The sequence below is a fragment of the Pseudophryne corroboree genome, chromosome 2 (genome assembly GCF_028390025.1).
Source record: "Pseudophryne corroboree isolate aPseCor3 chromosome 2, aPseCor3.hap2, whole genome shotgun sequence".
NCBI classification, from domain to species: Eukaryota; Metazoa; Chordata; class Amphibia; order Anura; family Myobatrachidae; genus Pseudophryne; species Pseudophryne corroboree.
The window spans coordinates 873,810,516-873,837,333 of NC_086445.1; the positions used below are offsets into that span (position 1 = coordinate 873,810,516).

The following is a 26,818-nucleotide window of genomic DNA, read 5'->3' on the forward strand; positions in this document are numbered from 1 at the left end:
TGTATGTTAGGATGTGTGGACTGTACAGAGGGGATGTAATTAGATATGAATATTTATGAAGGTTATGTGGGCGGTTATTGAATTTGATAAGCTTTAATGAAGAGGTTCGTTTTCAGGGAATACTTGAAGGTTTGAGGACTATAGAAAAGTCTTATTGTACATGCGAGGACAATCCACAGAGTAGGTGCGGCCTGAAGGAAGACCTGCAGTGGGGAATGGGAGTAAGTAATGCGTGTGAATGAGAGATGCAGAGCGGAGAGGTCAATTTGGGATATATTTTGTGATAAGTGACGAGATGTATGTACGTGTAGTTTGGTTAATAGCATTATATGTAAGTAAAAGTATTTTATATTGAAAATGGTAGAATACAGGCAGCCAATGGAGGGACTGACAGAGCAGATCATGATGAACATCTAGTGAGGAAGATCAGCCTTGCAGCTGCATTCAGAATGAATTGTAGTGAGTCTTTTTTTTTTTAGTAAGTAGGGAGACTATTGCAATTATCAATGCGAGAGATGAGTGCATGGATTAGTTTTTGCAGCGTCTTGTGTAAGATAAGGCCGTATTTTGGATATGTTTTTTTAGATGTATGCAACATGATTTAAAGACAGATTGAATATGTGGAGCAAAGGACAGTTTGGAGTCAAAGATGACACCTAGGCAGCGGGCTTGTGGGGTAGGGTTGATTGTCAAGTTCTCAACAGTGATAGAGATACCGGGTTGGTAACCACTATTGGCCAGTGGAAATAGAATTCATTCTGTTTTGGAAATATTAAGTTTGTGGTGGCAAGAAGACATCCAAGATGAAGCAGCAGAAAGTCATTCAGTGACATGGACCAGTAGTGGTGACAAATCTGGTGTGGATAGGTAAATCTGAGTATCATCTTGATACAGATGATATGGAAATCCAAGAGAGCTGATTAGTTTGGCAAGAGATGTGGTATAGATGGATAAAAGTAGAGGGCCTAAGACTGAGACTTGCTGTTCTCCAACTGAGGTAGTGAAACGGAGGCGGAATCATAGAAGGGAACACTAAAAGAACGATTAGATAGGTAGGATGAAAACCAAGAAAGGGCTGTGTCCTGAAGACCTAGGGATTGTAGTGTTTGTAGAAGAGAGTGGGCAACAGCATCAAAACAGCAGAGAGATCTAGAAATATAAGAAGTGATTAATGCCCTGTAAACTTAGCAGTGACCAGATACTTTACTACTTGAGTCAGTGCTGTCTCTGGAGTGTTGGGAACAAAAGCCTGATTGAAATGGGTCCAATAGGTTGTGTGAGTTAAGAAAGCGTGTTGGGCGAGTGTTAGCAAGTAGCTTGGAGTGGCAATGGAGCTGAGAGATGGGACGGTAGTTTGAGAGAGTGTTTGGGTCAGAATTGTGTTTTTTTTCAGAATGGGAGTAATAATGCTTGAACAGTGAAGGAAAGTTACCAGTAGAGAGAGAGAGAGATTACAGATGTTCGTTAAGGTTGGGATGAGCACAGGACGCAGCGATTTTTGTGAGGGTATAGGATCAAGAGGAGAGGTAGTAGAGTAGCAGGATGAGAAGAGTGTTGATACTTCATCTTTCATTTGTGGTATCAAATGAAAAGAATGTGCCAGAGGATCAGGTGGGGAATTGAGCGGTCACTGGCTGAACAAGAGCATATAATTTCATTTCAGATCCTATCAATCTTGTCCTTGAAGTAGGAAGCAAGTTCTTGTCCACTGAAAGTAGCTGATGGGTTGGGTGAGGGAGTGTTAAGAAGTGATTTAAATGTATTAAAAAGTTGTTTGGGGTTAGAGGCTTGAGCAGAGATGAGCAATTGGAAATATGTTTGTTTGGCAGTATCCAGGGTATTACGATAAGAGTGGTAGATGTTCTTATATGTGAGGCAGTTGCTAGGACTACGAGATTTACGCCACTGATGTTCTACTCTATGTGACATTTCTCTGACGTCCTAAGTGGATGCTGGGGACTCCGTAAGGACCATGGGGAATATCGGCTCCGCAGGAGACAGGGCACAAAAGTAAAAGCTTTAGGATCAGGTGGTGTGCACTGGCTCCTCCCCCTATGACCCTCCTCCAAGCCTCAGTTAGGTTTTTGTGCCCGGCCGAGAAGGGTGCAATCTAGGTGGCTCTCCTAAAGAGCTGCTTAGAGTAAAAGTTTTGTTAGGTTTTTTATTTTCAGTGAGTCCTGCTGGCAACAGGCTCACTGCAACGAGGGACTTAGGGGAGAAGAAGTGAACTCACCTGCGTGCAGGATGGATTGGCTTCTTAGGCTACTGGACACTAGCTCCAGAGGGACGATCACAGGTACAGCCTGGATGGGTCACCGGAGCCGCGCCGCCGACCCCCTTGCAGATGCTGAAGAGAGAAGAGGTCCAGAAATCGGCGGCTGAAGACTTCCCAGTCTTCTTAAGGTAGCGCACAGCACGGCAGCTGTGCGCCATTGCTCTCAGCACACTTCACACCAACGGTCACTGAGGGTGCAGGGCGCTGGGGGGGGGGCGCCCTGGGCAGCAATGAAAGTACCTATGCTGGCTAAAAATACATCACATATAGCCTCTGGGGCTATATGGATGTATTTAACCCCTGCCAGGTTGTCAGAAAAACGGGAGAAGAAGCCCGCCGAAAAGGGGGCGGGGCCTATTCTCCTCAGCACACAGCGCCATTTTCCTACACAGCTCCGCTGCTAGGAAGGCTCCCAGGCTCTCCCCTGCACTGCACTACAGAAACAGGGTTAAAACAGAGAGGGGGGGCATTTTGTGTGGCAATATTATAATATATTAAGATGCTATAAGGGAAAACACTTATATAAGGTTGTCCCTGTATAATTATAGCGTTTTGGTGTGTGCTGGCAAACTCTCCCTCTGTCTCCCCAAAGGGCTAGTGGGGTCCTGTCCTCTATCAGAGCATTCCCTGTGTGTGTGCTGTGTGTCGGTACGTGTGTGTCGACATGTATGAGGACGATGTTGGTGAGGAGGCGGAGCAATTGCCTGTAATGGTGATGTCACTCTCTAGGGAGTCGACACCGGAATGGATGGCTTATTTAGGGAATTACGTGATAATGTCAAAACGCTGCAAGGTCGGTTGACGACATGAGACGGCCGGCAAACCAATTAGTACCTGTCCAGGCGTCTCAAACACCGTCAGGGGCTTTAAAACGCCCATTACCTCAGTCGGTCGACACAGACACTGACTCCAGTGTCGACGGTGAAGAAACAAACGTATTTTCCATTAGGGCCACACGTTACATGTTAAGGGCAATGAAGGAGGTGTTACATATTTCTGATACTACAAGTACCACAAAAAAGGGTATTATGTGGGGTGTGAAAAAACTACCTGTAGTTTTTCCTGAATCAGATAAATTAAATGAAGTGTGTGATGATGCGTGGGTTTCCCCCGATAGAAAATTATTGGCGTTATACCCTTTCCCGCCAGAAGTTAGGGCGCGTTGGGAAACACCCCCTAGAGTGGATAAGGCGCTCACACGCTTATCAAAACAAGTGGCGTTACCGTCTCCAGATATGGCCGCCCTCAAGGAGCCAGCTGAAAGGAGGCTGGAAAATATCCTAAAAAGTATATACACACATACTGGTGTTATACTGCGACCAGCGATCGCCTCAGCCTGGATGTGCAGCGCTGGGGTGGCTTGGTCGGATTCCCTGACTGAAAATATTGATACCCTTGACAGGGACAGTATTTTATTGACTATAGAGCATTTAAAAGATGCATTTCTATATATGCGAGATGCACAGAGGGATATTTGCACTCTGGCATCAAGAGTAAGTGCGATGTCCATGTCTGCCAGAAGATGTTTATGGACACGACAGTGGTCAGGTGATGCAGATTCCAAACGGCACATGGAAGTATTGCCGTATAAAGGGGAGGAGTTATTTGGGGTCGGTCCATCGGACCTGGTGGCCACGGCAACAGCTGGAAAATCCACCTTTTTTACCCCAAGTCACATCTCAGCAGAAAAAGACACCGTCTTTTCAGCCTCAGTCCTTTCGTCCCCATAAGGGCAAGCGGGCAAAAGGCCAGTCATATCTGCCCAGGGGTAGAGGAAAGGGAAGAAGACTGCAGCAGGCAGCTCCTTCCCAGGAACAGAAGCCCTCCACCGCTTCTGCCAAGTCCTCAGCATGACGCTGGGGCCGTACAAGCGGACTCAGGTGCGGTGGGGGGTCGTCTCAAGAGTTTCAGCGCGCAGTGGGCTCACTCGCAAGTGGACCCCTGGATCCTACAAGTAGGATCCCAGGGGTACAGATTGGAAGTTCGAGACGTCTCCCCCTCGCAGGTTCCTGAAGTCTGCTTTACCAACGTCTCCCTCCGACAGGGAGGCAGTATTGGAAACAATTCACAAGCTGTATTCCCAGCAGGTGATAATCAAAGTACCCCTCCTACAACAAGGAAAGGGGTATTATTCCACACTATTTGTGGTACTGAAGCCAGACGGCTCGGTGAGACCTATTCTAAATCTGAAATCTTTGAACACTTACATACAAAGGTTCAAATCAAGATGGAGTCACTCAGAGCAGTGATAGCGAACCAGGAAGAAGGGGACTATATGGTGTCCCTGGACATCAAGGATGCTTACCTCCATGTCCCAATTTGCCCTTCTCACCTCAGGTTCGTGGTACAGAACTGTCACTATCAGTTTCAGACGCTGCCGTTTGGATTGTCCACGGCACCCCGGGTCTTTACCAAGGTAATGGCCGAAATGATGATTCTTCTTCAAAGAAAAGGCGTCTTAATTATCCCTTACTTGGACGATCTCCTGATAAGGGCAAGGTCCAGAGAACAGTTGGAGGTCGGTGTAGCACTATCTCAAGTAGTTCTACGACAGCACGGGTGGATTCTAAATATTCCAAAATCGCAGCTGATTCTGACGACACGTCTGCTGTTCCTAGGGATGATTCTGGACACAGTCCAGAAAAAGGTGTTTCTCCCGGAGGAGAAAGCCAGGGAGTTATCCGAGCTAGTTAGGAACCTCCTAGAACCAGGCCAAGTGTCAGTGCATCAATGCACAAGAGTCCTGGGAAAAATGGTGGCTTCTTACGAAGCGATTCCATTCGGCAGATTTCACGCAAGAATTTTTCAGTGGGATCTGCTGGACAAATGGTCCGGATCGCATCTTCAGATGCATCAGCGGATAATCCTGTCTCCAAGCACAAGGGTGTCTCTTCTGTGGTGGCTGCAGAGTGCTCATCTACTAGAGGGCAGCAGATTCGGCATTCAGGACTGGGTCCTGGTGACCACGGATGCCAGCCTGAGAGGCTGGGGAGCAGTCACACAGGGAAGAAATTTCCAAGGAGTGTGGTCAAGTCTGGAGACTTCTCTCCACATAAATATACTGGAGCTAAGGGCAATTTACAATGCTCTGAGCCTAGGAAGACCTCTGCTTCAAAGTCAACCGGTGCTGATCCAGTCGGACAACATCACGGCAGTCGCCCACGTAAACAGACAGGGCGGCACAAGAAGCAGGAGGGCAATGGCAGCAAGGATTCTTCGCTGGGCAAAAAAATCATGTGATAACACTGTCAGCGGTGTTCATTCCGGGAGTGGACAACTGGGAAGCAGACTTCCTCAGCAGGCACGACCTCCACCCGGGAGAGTGGGGACTTCATCTGGAAGTCTTCCACATGATTGTGAACCGTTGGGAAAGACCAAAGGTGGACATGATGGCGTCCCGTCTGAACAAAAAACTGGACAGGTATTGCGCCAGGTCAAGAGACCCTCAGGCAATAGCAGGGACGCTCTGGTAACACCGTGGGTGTACCAGTCGGTGTATGTGTTCCCTCCTCTGCCTCTCATACCCAAGGTACTGAGAATTATAAGACGGAGAGGAGTAAGAACTATACTCGTGGCTCCGGATTGGCCAAGAAGGACTTGGTACCCGGAACTTCAAGAGATACTAAGAAGGGACTTGCTTCAGCAAGGATCATGTCTGTTCCAAGTCTTACCGCGGCTGCGTTTGACGGCATGGCGGTTGAACGCCGGATCCTAAGGGAAAAAGGCATTCCGGAAGAGGTCATCCCTACCCTGGTCAGAGCCAGGAAGGAGGTGACCGCACAACATTATCACCACATTTGGCGAAAATATGTTGCATGGTGTGAGGCCAGGAAGGCCCCACGGAGGAATTTCAACTCGGTCGATTCCTGCATTTCCTGCAAACAGGAGTGTCTATGGGCCTCAAATTGGGGTCCATTAAGGTTCAAATTTCGGCCCTGTCGATTTTCTTCCAGAAAGAATTGGCTTCAGTTCCTGAAGTCCAGAAGTTTGTCAAGGGAGTACTGCATATACAACCCCCTTTTGTGCCTCCAGTGGCACTGTGGGATCTCAACGTAGTTCTGGGATTCCTCAAATCACATTGGTTTAAACCGCTCAAATCTGTGGATTTGAAATATCTCACATGGAAAGTGACCATGCTGTTGGCCCTGGCCTCGGCCAGGCGAGTGTCAGAATTGGCGGCTTTGTCTCACAAAAGCCCATATCTGATTGTCCATTCGGACAGGGCAGAGCTGCGGACTCGTCCCCAGTTTCTCCCTAAGGTGGTGTCAGCGTTTCACCTGAACCAGCTTATTGTGGTACCTGCGGCTACTAGGGACTTGGAGGACTCCAAGTTGCTAGATGTTGTCAGGGCCCTGAAAATATATGTTTCCAGGACGGCTGGAGTCAGGAAAACTGACTTGCTGTTATCCTGTATGCACCCAACAAACTGGGTGCTCTTGCTTCTAAGCAGACGATTGCTAGTTGGATGTGTAGTACAATTCAGCTTGCACATTCTGTGGCAGGCCTGCCACAGCCAAAATATGTAAATGCCCATTCCACAAGGAAGGTGGGCTCATCTTGGGCGGCTGCCCGAGGGGTCTCGGCTTTACAACTTTGCCGAGCTGCTACTTGGTCAGGGGCAAACACGTTTGCAAAATTCTACAAATTTGATACCCTGGCTGAGGAGGACCTGGAGTTCTCTCATTCGGTGCTGCAGAGTCATCCGCACTCTCCCGCCCGTTTGGGAGCTTTGGTATAATCCCCATGGTCCTTACGGAGTCCCCAGCATCCACTTAGGACGTCAGAGAAAATAAGAATTTACTTACCGATAATTCTATTTCTCGTAGTCCGTAGTGGATGCTGGGCGCCCATCCCAAGTGCGGATTGTCTGCAATACTTGTACATAGTTATTGTTAACTAAAATGGGTTATTATTGTTGTGAGCCATCTTTTCAGAGGCTCCGCTGTTATCATGCTGTTAACTGGGTTCAGATCACAGGTTGTACAGTGTGATTGGTGTGGCTGGTATGAGTCTTACCCGGGATTCAAAATCCTTCCTTATTGTGTACGCTCGTCCGGGCACAGTATCCTAACTGAGGCTTGGAGGAGGGTCATAGGGGGAGGAGCCAGTGCACACCACCTGATCCTAAAGCTTTTACTTTTGTGCCCTGTCTCCTGCGGAGCCGCTATTCCCCATGGTCCTTACGGAGTCCCCAGCATCCACTACGGACTACGAGAAATAGAATTATCGGTAAGTAAATTCTTATTTTTTTGAATATGACTGCCATATCAAACAAAGAATATCAAAGTGACTACCATACAATAGAGCATCGCAGTACCCGTAAATATAATGCAGAGAACAGCACAGGGACCGCTATATAATACAAATGATGGTATACAATACATTACCATGGTTTACATACAAATTCAATGGCGCAGGACCCATTCTGCACATATGAGTGACATTTGAAGGGGGGAGGGGGAGCGTCAACCCTGTTTTCTGTCCCGTTCTCAGATTTAGTAAATAAGTCTTTCGTCGGGACCTGACGAAAGATTTATTAAATCTGAATACGTTGATAAGCATCATGGTGTTCAGCGCCTAATCTGTACTGTCACTGAAAGTCCTGCGAGTGGCGCTTACCCCACCTCCTGCTACATAGATCACTGCTTATCTGATCTTAAGAGGGTACCGAGGCGGATCATTCACAAAGAGGGATTGAGTGCCAGCGCATCCTGTGTGTGTGTGTGTGTGTGTGTGTGTGTATGTATATATATATATATATATATATATATATATTCAGTGCTCAATTAATTAAATTCATTATTTAATATTTTTTTAGATTTAACACTTAGATTATGTAAAGCATTCAATCAAATGAAAGATTAGATGTGCACACTACAGCTAGGAGCCAGAGAGGTCTCTGGTAAGTCACATGCCTCACACACCATGTTTGTTTAAGGAGTGCTGTTTGCTGGCCCCAGTTAAGCAATGGGCTCTTCAGATTAACAGCTGAGCACATCAGGCACAACTCTGCCTCCTCCCGGCGCCGCGTTCATCGTGTCTACACAGACACATTCACATAGCCTGCGGCTGCGCTGTACTGCAGGTCCCAGGTAGACCGAGAGCCACAGTTAACGGCCCGCGGCGCTGTTGAAGGGAGATAAAGATTAATCATCTTCCTTCACTTTAATTGATAAATGGCTGCAGGTACCTACTGGCCGGCGCCCTCCTCCCATCCGTCAATAGGGCACACAGCGCAGTGCAGGGGAGACACTAAAATACTATGTAGCGCATGGAGGGCTGCCGCTTATGTGAAGCCTTCCACTGCACCACCAGTTGTATTTCACACTTAGCGGCTAGGCGGGCGGCCAAGGGGTGTTTCCAGTAACGGCCCGGAGTGGTTCTAGAGGGCAGGGCTTCAGGGCGTTCGGTGCTGGAGACAACAATTAATGTGCAACAGCACATTAAATCTGTGGGCCTATTTTGAGGGGGGCCTGGAGCTGCAGCTCCATCCGCCCCATTGTTAATCCGGCCCTGCCTGTACAAAAATGGTATTTACAGTACATTGCAAAGAATGTGCCACTAAATAGGGATTTGTGTTTTCTAGAGATGCATTTATTCTTTGTGCATAAAGCCTGCGTCTCAGATCTTTTCAAGCTAAGCTTTAATCAGTCCTAGCAATACAACCCCAGATCAAAGAATACAAAACAGATTTATTATAGCTGTCTAAGAAATAACAAGAAAATGATGCAGCTCAAGGTCATCTAAAATGGACTGTGACCCCCATATTGGGAGGAAGGGGGATACACTGAAGAAATAAAACTTTTTTGACCAACAGTAATCTTTGACACAAGATAAGGAACTATAGTATGTTATTAGTAGTAGCGTTTTCTCCATCTTAAACACCAATAAGGTTTGGCCTTTTATTGGATGTTTAGTCTGTCCTATATTCATCTCGTCTTCATCACCTAGCACTGCAAATAGGGTTCACTGAAAGCTTTGAATAATGCACTAGCAGTGAACATGACATGGATGTGTACACCTACTACCTTTTGTCCATGTCATGTTCACTCTGAACCTCATATACAATTTGCACAACCCTTTTTTGTGATATGACACACTTCAGCTTGAGCCTGCATGAGTTTGTGGAGGAGTAGAAATCATCTGATGGATGTAGCTTGCAGTGTGAACTGCATTTAATGAGGGGTAAACTATTTCACAGGCTCTTTTGTGGTCAATATAGGTGTAATTATGGGACTCAGTCATATCACAGTGTAATCCTTTGGACACAAATACCACAGTTGATTAAAGTATGGCAATTGAATGAGACATCAGTTCTTGTTGCTGTCCTTCCCTTCTGCCACAATTTATTTATAAGCAGTTTCTTATATAGCGCAGCAAATTCTGTTGCGCTTTACAATTGGATACAACACTGAAAAAACAAAACTGGGTAATAAACAGTCAGAGATAGGAAGGCCCTGCTCACAAGCTTACAATCTATAGGGAAATAGGTATTAATACACAAGGATAGGCGCCATCTATTGCATAGTTGTCCCTCTCCTGGAGCACCCTAGGCCACATTTATGCAGAAGATAATTTAAAATTGTGTCACAAACACAGAAGCTTTTCTACATCAGTGACGCACAATGCAGTGGAGAAAAGGTCGTATTGTTGTCCACAATTGATATCGTTCATCATAGAGGGTTGATAAGGGCACAGTTTAATACATTTAACATCCCCAGTCGCCTGAAAAGTACATAGCGATAGACTTTATTGGAAAAAAAAGTTTTCACTTTTTATTCTAAAATAGAATTAGTATCAGTCACAGAAGGTCACCATGTTATGTGTGTAAATAGAAAAAATATGTAAACAAATAAGGAAAGGGGTAGGAGGAAGGGATGAGGTCACTGGAACAGTGGTCATGTCAGAAAGGGTGATAAATGAAGCATGGAAAGGTCATCACTCATAATTAACCCTTAATATACCAAGCCTACATCGTCAACGTACTTTACCAAGCTGGGGTCTTCAGAGGACCCCACTTTTTTTGTCTAAATGCTCAACTGTTTGATGCGGTAAATTGCTAAAATTATGTTTTAGGTTTCTGAAGGGATACGTTTTAGTAAGGGTATGACAGCATAAAATATTTTGTTTATTTCAAGAGTAGTTAGCCAATAAAAGCCATATATTCTTCTTCATTAGTGTGCCCATTTTTACATCCGATTGGATACTGCATATTATTGTAAAAAGGTTATATAATTTTTCCCTCGGTAACTACATCACTATTCATATGTTGCCATCGCTGCAGTCCTTAGCACATGTCACAGTGGTGGTGGTTATCCTGTGTTTCTCACATATAAAATGTTCTGCATTTGTAATGTAGTATAGTGTTTTTTATTATTTACTTTTTTTGAAAGAACATTTTATACACAGTATTGAACTTAATCCGATGCGGGACACATAGAAAAATCAGGAGTAAAATAGTGGTTATAGATATGGTAGGATCACAAAAAATAACATTCTGGGGTCCTCAGAAGACCCCCCTTGGTATACTAAGGGTTAAAGGCGAAATTGGTGTTAACGTGAAAGAATAACTATTACAATATGGTGATAGGGAGGATTAATTGTGAGGGACAGTTATGTTGCAGCTTACAAAGTCACAAATCTGAAACTTCAGTCATAAGCTCCAGTCTGCCCCGGAGAAAGATGGAAAGGATCCACCTCTTTCCAATGGGAAGCAATTATTGATTTGTTCGCTGCTAATACAATCCATGTATTCTTTGGAATCCGGATTCCATGATGGAGTTGTTTTGGCATAAAATCCACTCCTCAAGAGTATTTTGAGGGAAGAACACCTATATGTGACAGAAGATATCCCGTGGCCACAGTTATGCTAGCAAGTTAGATCAGACATGGGATATATTTTATTCTCGTGGACAGCATTGTAGTATCACAGGTAGTATACGTTATATGCAGTTTCCTTAATTAAGCCTGTTAGTAAGGAACAGGAATCCTCTCAATGTGAATGTTTAAATGTCAGACTCGTGAGGAGTCCAAGAGCATATTGTAAATTCCCTAGATTATTACTTATTTCACGGGGTAGGGGGGGTTGTATGCACAATGTTCCTACGAGGGAAAATTGATTTAAGGATTCCTAAGGTGGGAGCAAGTTAAAAGAGTCTCCGGTTCAGCAGAGAGTATTTTTGTTGGGGAAGCAGGTAGCTTCCCGACAGTCAATATACCGACGCCGGGATATCGTGGGAGGATGCAATGCTGACGCCGCTAGGGATGCCGGCGTCAATTACTGACAGCCAGCATCCCGATCATCCTCACAGCGAGACGTGCTGGCGTCCCTCCGTGGGGGACAGGGGTGGAGGTTAAGATTAGGCAGGAGAAGAGGGGTTAGGGAGCAGGAACGGGAAGGTTAGGGACCGTGGAGGGAGCGTTAGGCACTTATAAAGGGAGGTTAGGCACCAAGCGGGAAGGTTAAGGTTTAGGCAGCAGGGAAGGGAGGGTTAGGGTTAGGCACCAAGCAGGGAGGGTTAGGCACCCCCGAGGAGTATTAGGTGGATAACCTCTAACAAAGCCAAGTGTGATTCTTCAATAACATGGACTATACATCAGATGACCATGTGGATCCAGGGCTCTCAGAAGTGATTCCCATGTGGATTCAGGACTCTCAGAAGTGAAGTAAGCAGCCCGGAAGGAAGTAAAGACATACCACATGACCATATGGGTGGTGATTTTAGACACAGCTGATGAGAGGTTGAAGTTAAAGAAACATGTATCCTATACTTTCACAGCAAATCTGATGAAGTTAATGTATGGAGCGGTTTAGGGAAGCCTCCAAAGAGAGTACTTATTATTATCCTTATTTATATGGCTCCACAAGGGATCCACAGCGCCCACTTTACAGAGTACATAAACAAAATAATCAAACAGGAAAATAGTAACTAACAGTTGAAGACAATACAATACAGGACAGGTACAGGGTAAATATACAGGTATAGGGTAACTATACATAGCTACAGCAGCAGACGACACTGAAAAAGTATCAGTGTGGCCTTTGTTGCCGTTGAAGATGGTTTAAGTAAGAGAAGGATAAGCACATGAGCTCGTGAGAGCTTACATTCTAAAGGGTAGAGCTAAATCCTTCATTTTCATATCCACCCATGCAATCATCCTGGGGAAGGGTGTCAAAGTTGCTGGATTCTATGCTACATGGCTACTTACTGTAAAACCAAGCTCTATTATTGGTATAACCACCCACCTGGAATCATCTAGAGAGAAGTGGGCTGTTTGATTCTTGGTGGCTTCCCATTACTTACCGACTTGGAGAATTACTTTTGCACTTCAAAACATTGTGCATGCAGGACAGCTTTTGGAAGGGTTTGGAAATAGTACAATAATTTAGGAAGAATTCTCGCTTTGACAGCTATGATCCTGCCCTGCTAAGATGATGCAGAATGTGTTTTGTGATGCTGCTGAGCTGTGGAGGGAAATTCTCAGTAAAGTTTCCAAAAGAATCCAATTATGCTTTTTAGGTTGCTACTTAAAGGTATTGAATCCTCCTAAGTAGGTCCTGTCCCTTGTAGCATCAGTGCATTGGATTTACAGATTTATTTATTTTTTTGAATTCTGAGTATCCATCATTACCTCAATTTTGTAAAGGTTGGGGCAATTTATGGGCATCTGGGTGAGGGAAGGAATTAAGGGGGTCATTCCAAGTTGATCACTCGCTGCCGTTTTTCGCAGTGCAGCGAACAGGTTACTACTGCGCATGCGTATGCCACGCAATACGCAGGCTTGCCGTAAGAGTACAAAGCGGATCGTTGCTGAGCGATGGATTTAACAAAGAATCCATTCGCACAGCCGATCGCAAGGAGATTGACAGGAAGAGGGCATTTGTGGGTGGCAACTGACCGTTTTCAGAGAGTGTTTGGAAAAACGCAGGCGTGTCCAAGCATTTGCGGGGCGGGTGTCTGACGTCAATTCCGGGACCAAAAAGACTGAAGTGATCGCAAGCGGCTGAGTAAGTCCAGAGCTACTCAGAAACTGCACAAAACTTTTTCGTCCCGCTCTGCTGCACACGCGTTCGCACACTTACAAAGCTAAAATACACTCCCGTGGGCTGCGACTATGCGTTTGCACGGCTGCTAAAAGTAGCTAGCGAGCGATCAACTCGGAATGACCTCCTAGGTTGGGATGGGCAAAGTTGCAATCGCCTCCTCGCTTTCTAAACATTCAGCAATGATCAAACTGTGGCTGATTGATGTTAAATCACCAAAGAAAATATTAGGAGGGATAGAGAATAGCCTGCCATGTACCACTGTGGACTTATTTTAAACCATAGGTTCTCAAACTCGGTCCTCGGGAGCCCACACAGTGCATGTTTTGCAGGTAACGCAGTAGGTGCACAGGTGTATTAATTACTCACTGACACATTTTAAAAGGTCCACAGATGGAGTTAATTATTTCACTTGTGATTCTGTTTGGAGACCTGCAAAACATGCACTGTGTGGGGTCCTGAGGACCGAGTTTGAGAACCTGTGTTTTAAACTCTAGCAGTTTACCACTTACCTTTGTAACATTGCAGGTTAGTCTCTGGGCGTGAATTGCTTAGATTTCAATTAAAACTTGAAAAATGAGGATAAGAATTTTAATTCAGATTTCATTATTTATTTATAATTATTTAGATTTTCGGAAGAAAATAACCTTTTAAATATACTACCTAATTAGCTGTTGAGAGCTCTTGTCAGTTGCTGTACCAATATTAATAACTACTAAAGAGAAACAAATCCGAATTGCCAAAAAAGGTAAGTTGCTATTTCTGTGTGAAAAGAACAGAGACACATGGCAAAGCAGTGTTAGTTGTTTTATTTGATACAAATGTACATTATGCATCTTTTTACATAGAACACCCAGCACCAGCTCTTAAAGACGACAGTATAAGCAGAGTATGCCATTTTAAGCAATGGGGAAAAAAATCACTATATGGAGCTTAGAGGCAAGCATGTTTCTCAGTAATGAAAAAAAAAGGAAAACAGACTCTCCTCAATGTGTAGGCGGCCAGGGAGGTGCTGTTGGTACATAGTATTGGAGAGGTGCGGGTGTGTTACTCTGCAGGAGCTGCCAAACGTTTTGATGATAGGCTTGTGTTGCACAAAATCAGACTGTATGACTTCATCCATATAAGCTGGGCTGAGCCCCATATGACTCCAGCAGCTGCAGAGCCGGGGTTTGCATGCCTGTGCCCACATGTCATCACTATCTTCTATGAAATCTGTACATGCTCCCAGCAATCTAGTTCGTATTCAATAACCGGTATACCTCCTTGCTCTCACATAATGGGAAACCCTTTCAGTCGAGTGGTTTACATATGACACTGGTCATTTTGATAACAGAACACGTTACCAGAAATAAATGAATCAAATGATGCAAAGCTGGGGAGTGGCAGTGGGGTGCGGAAATAAAAAAAAAAAAAGAAGAAGAAGATCAGTGCAAAGAACAGTAGATCGGGAAGACCAGATGCTTGTGACTTTCACGCCACAAACAGGACAGCAGAGTAGTTTATCCTATTTACAATCACAAAGAGAAACTCCTTACTACACTGGTAACTGCAGGCTGTACGCTGTGGCACCGTCTTACCTCCTCTTGGAGCAGTCTTAGGCAACCTATTGCTTTCCAGCTTGCCACTTGTGCAGTACATCTCCCAGCATGCTCAGCCAGGTTTTAACCAAAGCGTGCTAGGAACTGTAGTACCACAAGCCACAGGTTGTACTAAGCCTGCTTTATAATGAGCTTAAAGTGGTTTTACACCAAATACTCGAACAGCCTTCTACATTTATGGCCTTACCACCCCAAATACAAAAAAAAAAGAGATGTTTATAATATATTATATATATATGTATATATATACACAGTTTCCAGTGTAAGTCTAGTGTTGGCCTCATTGAATTATTCGCAAAGACCATTTAATACAGAACACAATGCATTACAGCAAATTGGCTGATAAAGGTCTTTCCTTACTGGCAACAAGTAGATCCACCAACAAAGTTAAAGTAGTTTTGTCCTGTGCTTTCCCTATCGCTTGAAGCAGGTTACATTTTGTGAATATAACCCATGCTGCAATTGTAAGGACACGGGGGCATGGGGTTCCAGTTTGGGTGGGTTATGCAGTCTGGTATCCTGATTTTGCTCCTGTATGTCAGTCACTCATTAACCTCTAAAGCAGAGGCAGCAGCAGGAAAGATTAAAGCGCAGTCTCATTAAGTAGCTTACTTACCATGTGTTAAACCTTATTCCAATAGCCTACTATATTTGAATATGTTCAATGCGATAGATCCCAAATCACAGATATGCCATTTTCCCCTTCTCCTAAAAGCTGAAATTAGAGGATATTTTGAGCAGCTCTGTAAAAAGTGCAGAATCAGCTTGGGCGGAGGGTTGTTTTTCTTGCAGAAAGTGAAAAAATGTACAATTCATGCCACACGTCAATTAAACAATGATAAATGCATTTATCAAACTGTCCAACTACTTTAGGCTAAACGGATTTCATACAGGTCCTTTACTGGCTGTGGACCATAACATCATTGTGCTTGATGACCCAATGACTGGATCCTGAATGTAAACATTAAGCAGCTAAGAGGCTTTTGGCTGAGTTTAAACTACGAGCGGCCCTTACTGGTTACTGACACATAACATGAGGAGTGACTGACCCTCTATAACAGGACAATTCCTAGAACCAGAAGCTTTTTATAGGCACACGTAGATAACTAGGCTCTTTATGTACACATTCATACATGTGTGCAGTGTTCTGGAAATGTAGAAGCTTACAATGAATGTACAGCAGGGCATTTGTAGGACTTGCTGCCAGTATCATGTGTCTTATTAGTGGCTAGGAGTGTAGAAGCCTCAGGCTCATCCAAGGCTGTGAGGAGTCCAAATGTCCTATTGAAGTCTAGGCAGCAGGGACATTTCCAGAGAACACCCATGTGCGGCTCTAGCGAAGGACACAGGGTTCCGGGAATAACAGGTGTCACTGCTTTTTCTCGCGGGTGGTGATGGTGACCAGCTGTTTGGCAGCCTTGGCAATGTCGTAGGCGCACTGGATGACCTGCTGTGTTAGAAGCTGGTAGTCTACCGTGGCCCCTGGTTCTGGTGGTACAGTTTTGCGGCACTCGCTCTGCAGTCGGTATGCACTTGCATTAAGCAGACGCAACGAAGAGCGTACAGTCTCCAGCGCTGGCTTCTACCAAGGGGCAAAACAAAATGCAGTCAATCAAATGGCACAAATAATCATATCAGTTTATAGGCAGTCCAAAATGCACAGGATGTATCACACCCCTCTTGCTAACCACAGCAGGTTACGTTATCTTTACATCGCCCAAATGACAACAGAACAGTTTATAGAAAAGAATGACAAATAGTTACCTTGGGGAAAAGTGACGCCATCTCAGTTACTGCTGAATGAATCTTCTCAGAACACGGAACAAAACTGAAGAAAAGGAAATAATGGAGAGATAGAAGTGAATCCATCTGGCATACAGTAGTGTACACTTACGTCCAGCAACAGCATACATTTGCAACTTGACAGTGTTTGCTAGAATGTAAAAGTCACATTCCCCTATTCATACACAATATAGGTACGACCCTCTAATAGAGAGGCCAATTTCTAGTCAGTAGAAGTGATTGCTATTCACTAAAAAATATAGCCTACTATCAATTTCATATGTATAAAGTAATGTTTTCATGCATTGAGTTTAAGTGTAAGAGAATGTCTATAATTCCTCTTTAGTCACAAGACACTTTCCAAAGCCTGCCTCAATGATGTCCTATTCCTTGTGAATTGCTACCCTGATTACTTGCTCCTCCCCCACGAGGGCTGCATCCTGTATGCAGAGACACGGGGTCACCTCACCTAGTGCTGCAAGTATGGCGGTACTGCGTACCGGTAAGAAATTGCCAGCCGATCGCCATGCTTGCACCCGCTGCTTTGTGAGGGGAGGAGAGCGCAGCGAGCGCCTCTCCTGCCCATCAGTGCTCAGTCCTATCAGTCCAGTCTTCGGAGTCCAGTGGCAGGTATCTCAACTGAGGCGCCGGTCCGTTAGCCAATCAGAGCTCGTGGACCGGCAGCAGCAGCTCCTGATTGGCTGCTGGTCCGCAAGCTCTGATGAGCTAACGGACCGGCGCCTCAGTTGAGATACCCGCTGCCGGACTCCGGAGACCCGGCAGGAGAGGTGCTCGCTGCGCTCTCCTTCCCTCACAAAGTAGCAGCAACAACAACGGCACAGTGAGCAGGGGCAGCATGGGAGTTGCACTGTAGCGGCATGTATGACACTGTGGAGGCATTTGCATATCTGGCACTGTGAGTGGCGGCATTTGTGTATCTGGCACTGTGGGTGGGGGGGCATGTGTATCTGGCACTGTGGGGGCATTTGTGTATCTGGCACTGTGGAGGCATTTGTGTATCTGGCACTGTGGGGGCATTTGTGTATCTGGCACTGTGGGGGCATTTGTGTATCTGGCACTGTGGGGGCATTTGTGTATCTGGCACTGTGGAGGCATTTGTGTATCTGGCACTGTGGAGGCATTTGTGTATCTGGCACTGTGGGGGTATTTGTGTATCTGGCACTGTGGAGGCATTTGTGTATCTGGCACTGTAGGGGCATTTGTATGTCTGGCACTGTAGGGGCATTTGTGTATCTGGCACTGTAGGGGCATTTGTGTATCTGGCACTGTATGAGCGTATCTGGCACTGTGGGGGTATATCTAGCACTATGGGGGCATTTGCGTATATCTGGCACTGTGAGTGGGGGGCATATCTAGAACTGTGGGTGGGGGGCATATCTGGCACTGTGGGTGGTGGTATATGTGTATCTGGCACTGTAGGGTAGTATCTGGCACTGTGAGGGCATATTTGTATCTGGCACTGTGGGAGCATATCTGGCACTGTGGGGACATGTGTATCTGGCCCCCATATGTGTATCATGCCCCCTTTGTATTGACTACGCCCAATGTGGCCACACCCACTTTTTGGCGCGCACACAGTACCACTACGAAATATTTTCTACTTGCACAACTGCCCTCACCTGTCATGTGTAAACTCCTGTGCAGCTCTCAGCAGCTCCTGGATGTTCTTGGTCACTTGCTCCGTCCTGAGGATCACATCCTCTGTACTAGGCAGTGTTGGGTCCAATTCCACCTCTACGTCTTCAGCATCTGCATGGAAATCCTCATCCCGAGACAAATCTAGGAACCTCCTGCCATCCAGACTGTAAAAAAAAAGAAAAGAATCTACAAAAAGTGACAATAAGAAATGTAGTGAATATTAGTGAGCATTAGATAATTGAAGGTCCAGAATGGTCTCTTGCATGGGAGCATGTGACGGCAGATGAGAAGCAGCTCACAGGAAAGACTGATGCTCACTCACTGATTTACAAGTAACCAATTGGGCTCTCAGATTCCACAAGTTGGGGATGTGAATACAGATCAATACACACACATCCCCATCCAGCCATGTATACACACATACATACACACCTACCTACAACCACAGGTTGTGCTACTTACCCACTACCTGTGTCTGTACTTTGTGTATTGTCATAGTCGCTGTCCGTGCCACTGCCATGTCGGTCTGCTTTAGCAGGCTGCAGATAAGAAACATATATTAGTTTCACGCTTGCTTTCTCTGCCCATGTACTTACTCCTGCACCTTACTCTGTTCCCAATATCTTTCCACGAGACAAACGGCCAATTCCATTAGCCACATGTGAGATGTCACACCGTGGGATATTCAGGTAAGAAAATCTGGCTTACTTTTGCTTGTGTCCCATATAGATGTGAACGGAAATAATGTTTTGTGTACTGCAATTCCCAGAATGTGCACAGTCAGAACCTCGCAGCCGACTGAATCTACCCCAAAGAACCACAGTGACTCTTACTAATAGGGACATTGATACATTTCACTGACTTCTTATTGCAGGACAAGATAAAGCTGCAGTTGTTACTTCTGTAGTTTTCCACCTTCACTGTCACTAACTTGTCACCTTTAATTTGGCGGCAAAAAATAAGATAGCTACAACATCCCTAATTAGGGGATGGTGCTAATAATGGTCTATGGTCAAGGCCAGGCATGTCCAAACTGCGGCCCCCCAGCTGTTGAGAAACTACACATCCCAGCATGCCCTGACACAGCTTTAGCATTCTCTGACAGCAAAACTGTGTCAGGGCATGCTGGGATATGTAGTTTCACAACAGCTGGGGGGCCACAGTTTGGACATGCCTGGTCTAGGCAACCCGAGTCAGCCTGACTGTCTGCAGAGGAACAAATGTCACCCAACTGAGGTCTGATTACTGTAGTGAAACAGACCTGATGCACACACAGGGAGCAAAGCAGAAAGTAACTGTGCATCTTGGTAAAACCATGGCCCTCATTCCGAGTTGTTCGCTCGTTATTTTTCTTCGCATCGGTGCGCAATGTTCGCACTGCGGCTGCGTCAAGTAAATTTGCTAAGAAGTTTGGTATTTTACTCACGGCATTACAAGGTTTTTTCTTCGTTCTGGTGATCGGAGTGTGATTGACAGGAAGTGGGTGTTTCTGGGCGGAAACTGACCGTTTTATGGGTGTGTGTGAAAAAACGCTGCCGTTTCTGGGAAAAACGCGGGAGTGGCTGGAGAAACGGGGGAGTGTCTGGCCGAACGCTGGGTGTGTTTGTGACGTCAAACCAGGAACGACAAGCACTGAACTGATCGCACTGGAAGAGTAAGTCTGGAGCTACTCAGAAACTGCAAAGAAAAATCTTTTCGCAATATTGCGAATACTTCGTTCGCAATTCTGCTAAGCTAAGATACACTCCCAGAGGGCGGCGGCTTAGCGTGTGCAATGCTGCTAAAATCAGCTAGCGAGCGAACAACTCGGAATGAGGGCCCATGTTCACTGTAGGTGGGGGGAGATAAAAAAAATGAGAGATTTAGATTAGGGAGGGGCATGTCCAAATGTAAATTTAAATTGCACTTTAAACAAAAAGCTGTCTATCATGTGTGGGTTACATGCAAGAGGCATCAGTAATTACCCTGCATGCAAAAACAATTAATGTGTTTGCACCCCCTGCATTGCAACATGGCTTGTCCAGCTGCAAGTTACTTGCTTTTTTGCTTTACTCAAAACTCAGAATCAGGCCCACCATGATAATACATTTATAAAATAAAGAGAAAACATTAACCCAAGTTTGGAATTGGCTATTACAGACTAAGGGGTTAGCAGGGCCGGATTAAGGTCTGTGGGGGCACCTGGGCAACAAATTTGTGGGGCCCCCACACACAGTCCTCACAACTGCAAAAAAAACATCGGAGTAGGAGTACAGCATTTACCTGTCTCCTCTCCGTCCTCCTCGGCAGCTGAGCTGTTCCTTTACTGCTGCGGCCGCCGAGGAGCTTCACTCACAGCAGTGTGAAGTCTCGCGAGATAATGTCAAATCTCGCGAGACTTCCCACTGCAGTGAGTGAAGCTCTTCAGCGGCCGCAGCTGTAACGGAACAGCTCAGCTGCCGAGGAGGACGGAGAGGAGACAGGAAAATGCTGTACTCCTACTCCGATGTTTTTTTGCAGTTGTGAGGACAGTGTGAGGGGGCCCCGGGACGACCACCCCTTCGGCCCCGCTGTTAATTCGGCTCTGATGGTTAGCACCAATCAGTATTTAGTGTGCCCATCACTTGCGCACAGAGCAGGTAGCCTATGCAGGCTGAGCCAACAGTTACAGAATGAAGCCTAGCAATTCCTGACGGGTCAGTGACATGAAGCATATTATTTTGTGCCTCAGTGATGTCACTGGTTCCTAGGCTTAATAGTGGGTCAGCCAACACAATAGCTTATTCAACTGTGTGTAGGTGGCAGGTCCACTTTAAAAACACAGGACGTATTTCTTCATCACATTGCGCCTTCAAAATTTGTCTGAACAGACACTGTAGGTGGCATTACTGACATGCTAATTCAAGATTAAAACGTCTAAAAATCTGCCACTAAATGCAAAATAACCCCAGCAGAACGCTCTATCTGATCAGACTGTTCGTGGCTGCTGGATGTCCCAGTTGCGGAATAGTTTGAAACTATACTGAAGGTTTTCACATGCAGCCAAGATGAACAAGGCAATGTAAACACAAGATGTACAGAGACAAACACGTTATGTAGACTAGGGACATGCTACATCCTGGAAAAACTTCCCCTTTTTGCGTTCAAGAAAAAAAATGGTTAAACAAGAACAGACAGCATATTAACATTCATTAAACATTTAGTAAAGTAAGTGATCAAATGTCAATACAAAGGAGGGGGTACATCACCATGTTCCGGGTACTGTCCGGGGGTCCAGAGAACAGAGGGGAAGACAAAGGGGGGAAGGGCACAGAAGAGGCAGAAATGCCTTTCCGGATCTAGAACAGGAAGGGGAATGTCAGGGAGCATGCACACAAACAAGAAAACAGTTACTCTATAACAAACTACATGCGACGATCATTGCATGTTTCTAGTGAATTAACACAGAACAGAGACACCTTCACCAATGTACAGTAGACAACTGTAAGCAGAACTATGTACGCAGGACAAACACAGGGTAGCTGCTACATGTGGAGAAAGCAAAATCATGCTCAAGTTTTGGGAGGTCATGGAGTTTAAACCTTACATTAAATACCTTTTGTGCATCTAAAAGACAATATTGTGTATATTAGGCACAGCATCTAGAATTTTTTTTTTATTTTGACTCATTTAATTCCCCCCCCCCCCCCCCCAAAAAAAAAAAAATTAATCGAGGGGTAAATCAAATCAAGGTGTAAAGGCTTGGACAATGAATTTGAAAAAAATGCCCCAACAGAGGCGCTGCAGGTTCCTCCAGATTGGAGGTACAGGGTAGATGTGCTAATTGAGAATTTGATACTGTAGTTTATATGTAGTCTGGGGTGAAATCATCCTCTAAGATAACTGCCACATGACAGAAGCAAGCTTGTGACGTGTACAACCATAAGGGGCATGTATAGGTGGCTATTCTTTCTGCCAGCCAGGGTGATGCAGACCTAACTTGGCAAAATTGGCCAGAGGGACAGCCAGAGTCAACCAACATATGATTGGGTTTTTTCATCTGGTCTGATGATGGGCACATTCGGCAGTGCAAGTGGGCAACCCCATATTGTGTTAACTTTGCCCCAAAGCAGCCGGCTGTCCAGCCAAAGCACTGAACTGCAGGATATTCAAATCTGGCCCCAAACATGGAAAATCAAGGTTTTTGGGTACATGGGTCACACAGCTGGTCACACAGCCCTGGCATAAGCAGTATAATTAAACATTTGTTGTGATAGGGAAAAATTGCACAATATCCACAGAAGATCTGTGGTTAGTTCTCCAAGATGTTTGGAACAACCTCCCTGCCAAATTCCTTCAAAAACTGTGCAAGTGTACCTAGAAGAATTGATGCTGTTTTGAAGGCAAATGGTGGTCATAAAACAATATTGAGCTCATTTAGATTTCTCTTCTGTTCATTTGCTTTGCATTTAGTTAATTGATAAAAATAAATGATAATATAACAATTGACATGCTTACATTTCCATGAATGAATATGTGTGCAGACATTATACATGACTGTAGACATGTTCCACATGAACCAATATTATTTTATTTTCCCAAACTTCATTCGTTTATTTCACCCAATGAAATACGGCTGAACTTAATTATCGAATTCTCGTTTCAAAATAATGCTGTGGGCACCTGTTTATTAATAGAAGCACTGCTCCTCAAACACAACAAAATCCTTGGAGGAGGGGACTGGGCCTCAAAAATGCAGGATACAGTAATGAATATGTATCCAAATACTGCAATGTAAACCTAAAAAAGCTAATTGACATTGTTCTATGAGAGTGGTTCTCAAACTCAGGACCCCAAACAGTTCATGTTTTCCACGTCACCTGTGGATCTTTAATATATGTTACTAATACACCTGTGCACCTGCTGGTTGACCTGGAAAACATGGACTGTTTGAGGTCCTGAGGATCCAGTTTTAGTACCAATGCATAACATACATGAAAATTACACTGGAAAGATCATATTGTGTTACAACTACAATGTACCCAGACCCTTACAATATAAAATACAAAGTCTTCCTGGAATAATGCCTAGCACAGACAGATGGCGCTGTAAGCCATACAATTTAGAAGCATCTTAAAATAATACAGCCAACAGATTTACATATTTACCCCAGAGTGGAAAGGTTGTAGTCGACTGCTAAGGTCGTCAGTGGACTGGCCAAATGGTTTAAGGGCTGAACCAGGCTCATACATGGAGAACGCCTGCCGGTCTCGTCGGTGGGCTGCAGGTAACTGGTGCTCAGTCCTCTCGGGGTTTGCTGGTGGAGGTGGGGAAGGGCCTGTCTGGTGTCGGATCTGTGAGTTCTCGGACTGCAGTTTATGAATCTATGGTAAAATAAAATATATATATCATGAATAGGAATAAAGAGATACTTACAACCTTCGTGCTGCCATTTGCACATGAAAAGCAACTAAAGAACTAAACTAAACGTAAATTCAGACTAGTATATGTAAAATGATCAACCCCTCTAATAGCTATGGTTCTCTGATTTAGCAGGCTAGGCTTACACAGGCTCCCCTGCAGTGTTCATGGCTGACTTACAGGCAGGAAACATTATCTACAAAGGAAGAAAAACTCTTCCATATAAAATTCTTATCAGCAAATACTGTCCTGATGAATACCATTTAGGCAACTTAGCGGTATACATATTATATATATATATATATATATACATACACACACACACACACACACACACACACACACACACACACACACACACACACACACCATGTCTATGTACAGTACATCTATTACAGTAAAGATAACCTGTTCCAGTCAGTGACAATCTGGTATCAGTTACAGACAATAGATATTACTTGCAGGCAGTAGTGTAATCAGTCCATGAGAAGGCGTCCGCACCTCTCTCTGAAGCCGGCGCAGCTCCTCGCTTAGGTTGTTATTCACTTTCATCAGCTGTTGCACTTTGGCGTCAGATGTTGCCAGGGCTTTCTTCACCTCCAGATATTCCTGCAAAGTAATGGGGCCATCTGACAGGTCTGAGGAGTCCATGCTCTGGTACAGAGGGAGAATTAGTTCTCATTATATGCCTCACTGCTGACTCTTGCATCTATGTGCTGCACAGTCGTCTGTTCTTTTGCAGATATAATAACTACTAACTGAACCATTTCTATTTGTAACTAGATGAAGGAGTAAAATAGCGAGAGAAGTCTCATCTCTGATTGGGTTTTCTGTATGTATAAATTCACTTAAACACACCTTGACCAATGTACAAATGTGTCCTTATACACCTAGCCTCAATACGCCAGTAAGCCGCGCCAAGCAGTGTAGCGCCTCTTTCGCCCAAATATGCGTCTTCATCGCAATGTGATGCGACAATAGTTTATGAGGACACATCTATAGACTGGCGATGGGGCCCTTCAGCACTACAAACTCTTCAGTGTTACATTTCTCAGTGTGACGACTCAAGGCTGGGGCCTGGATATAGCAGACATTGCTGAATGACAGCAAACATACAGTGCATCAGGAAAGTATTCACAGCGCTACATTTTTTCCACATTTTGTCATGTTACAGCCTTATTCCACAATGGAATAAATTAATTTTTTCCCTCAAAATTCTACACACAATACCCCATAATAACAACTTTTAAAAAAGTTTGAGATTTTTGCAAATTTATTAAAAATAAAAAACTAAGAAGTCACATGTACATAAGTATTCACAGCCTCAGGTGCATCCTGTTTCCACTGATCATCCTTGAGATGTTCCTACAGCTTAATTGGAGTCCACCTGTGGTAAATTCAGTTGATTGGACATGATTTGGAAAGGCACACACCTGTCTATATAAGGTCCCACATTTGACAGTGCATGTATGAGCACAAACCAAGCATGAAGTCAAAGGAATTGTCTGTATACCTCCGAGACAGGATTGTCTCGAGGTCCAAATCTGGGGAAGGGTACAGAAAAATATCTGCTTCTTTGAAGGTTCCAATGAGCACAGTGGCCTCCATCATCCGTAAATGGAGAAATTTCGGAACCACCGGGACTCTTTCTATAGCTGGCCGGCCGTCTAAACTGAGCGATTGGAGAAGGGCCTTAGTCAGGGAGGTGACCAAGAACCTGATGTTCACTTTGTCGGAGCTACAGCATTTCACTGTGGAGAGAGGAGAACCTTCCAGAAGGAAAACTATCTATGCAGCAATCCACCAATCAGGCCTGTATGGTAGAGTGGCCAAACAGAAGCTATTCCTTAGTAAAAAGCACATGGCAGTCCGCCTGGAGTTTGCCAAAATGCACCTGAAGGACTCTCAGACCATGAGAAACAAAATTCTCTGGTCTGATGAGACAAAGATTTAACTCTTTGGCGGGAATGCCAGGCGTCATGTTTGGAGGAAATCAGGCACCGGGCCAATACCATCCCTACAGTGAAGCATGGTGGTGGCAGCATCACGCTGTGGGGATGTTTTTTAGCAGCAGGAACTGGGAGACTAGTCAGGATAGAGGGAAAGATGAATGCAGCAATGTACAGAAACATCCTGGATGAAAACCTGCTCCAGAGCTCTCAACCTCAGACTGGGGCGACGGTTCATTTTTCAGCAGGTCATTGAGCCTAAGCACAGCCAAGATATCAAAGGAGTGGCTTCAGGACAACTCTGTGACGGTCTTTGAGTGGCCAGCCAGAGCCCAGACTTGAATCCGATTGAATATCTCTGAAAATGGCTGTGCACTGACGCTTTCCATCCAACCTGATGGAGCTTGAGAGGTGCTGCAAAGAGGAATGGGCGAAACTGCCCAAAGGGAGGTGTGCCAAGCTTGTGGCATCATATCCAAAAAAACTTGAGGTTGTAATTGCTGCCAAAGGTGCATCAACAAAGTATTGAGAAAAGGCTATGAATACTTATGTACATGTGATTTCTTAGTTTTTTATTTTTAATAAATTTGCAAAAAACTCAAAAACACTCTTTTCACATTGTTATTATGGGGTATTGTGTGTAGAATTTTGAGGGTAAAAATGAATTTATTCCAGTTTGGAATAAGGCTGTAACATAACAAAGTGTGGAAAAGGTGAAGCGCTGTGAATACTTTCCGGATGCACTGTAAAACTCGGCCAATCTAACAGCAGCTTAATACTTGTGTCATTGAAGTCTCATGCACACTCACTGTCTGCTAACCTACATAGCGTGTGTCATAAGGTTTGCTTCCATAGACGTGCAGAAAACAGACCAAATAGATGCACTCACAGAACGTAAAACAAATCTGTATTACACAGGAAGCCATGCAGTCCCTCATCACACGAGCGTTGTGTCATGTCCACCAGAAACATGAACTGCATAATAACCCGACCCTCTCACCCTGGCTCTGTTGTTCCTGGAGTTCCTGAGCAGGTCCTGGTCTGTGTCTTCATCAGATGCTACACTGTCATAGTCATGCTGGTCATCACAGTCACTGGCGTTGTTCCTCAGAGAATAGTCAACGTTGTC

The 26,818-nt window shown here is 44.8% G+C and overlaps 1 protein-coding gene across 6 annotated transcripts in view; it reads right to left on the reverse strand.

The window, feature by feature from the left end:
* Window positions 1-14,113: 14,113 nt before the first annotated feature.
* GIT1 (GIT ArfGAP 1) overlaps window positions 14,114-26,818 on the reverse strand; it is a 306,604-nt gene continuing 293,899 nt past the window's right edge. For 2 of the 6 annotated variants that reach the window (XM_063955942.1, XM_063955941.1), the window contains 8 exons: window positions 26,690-26,817; window positions 24,203-24,394; window positions 23,488-23,703; window positions 21,589-21,678; window positions 18,824-18,900; window positions 18,343-18,525; window positions 16,685-16,748; window positions 14,114-16,502 (listed from right to left, as the gene is read on the reverse strand). In XM_063955942.1, coding sequence (XP_063812012.1) covers window positions 16,290-16,502; window positions 16,685-16,748; window positions 18,343-18,525; window positions 18,824-18,900; window positions 21,589-21,678; window positions 23,488-23,703; window positions 24,203-24,394; window positions 26,690-26,817 — 1,163 coding nt within the window. In that variant the 3' untranslated portion in view covers window positions 14,114-16,289. The remainder of the gene's footprint in view (window positions 16,503-16,684; window positions 16,749-18,342; window positions 18,526-18,823; window positions 18,901-21,588; window positions 21,679-23,487; window positions 23,704-24,202; window positions 24,395-26,689; window position 26,818) is intronic. The other 4 variants (XM_063955945.1, XM_063955943.1, XM_063955944.1 and 1 more) reach the window with 3 other exon arrangements.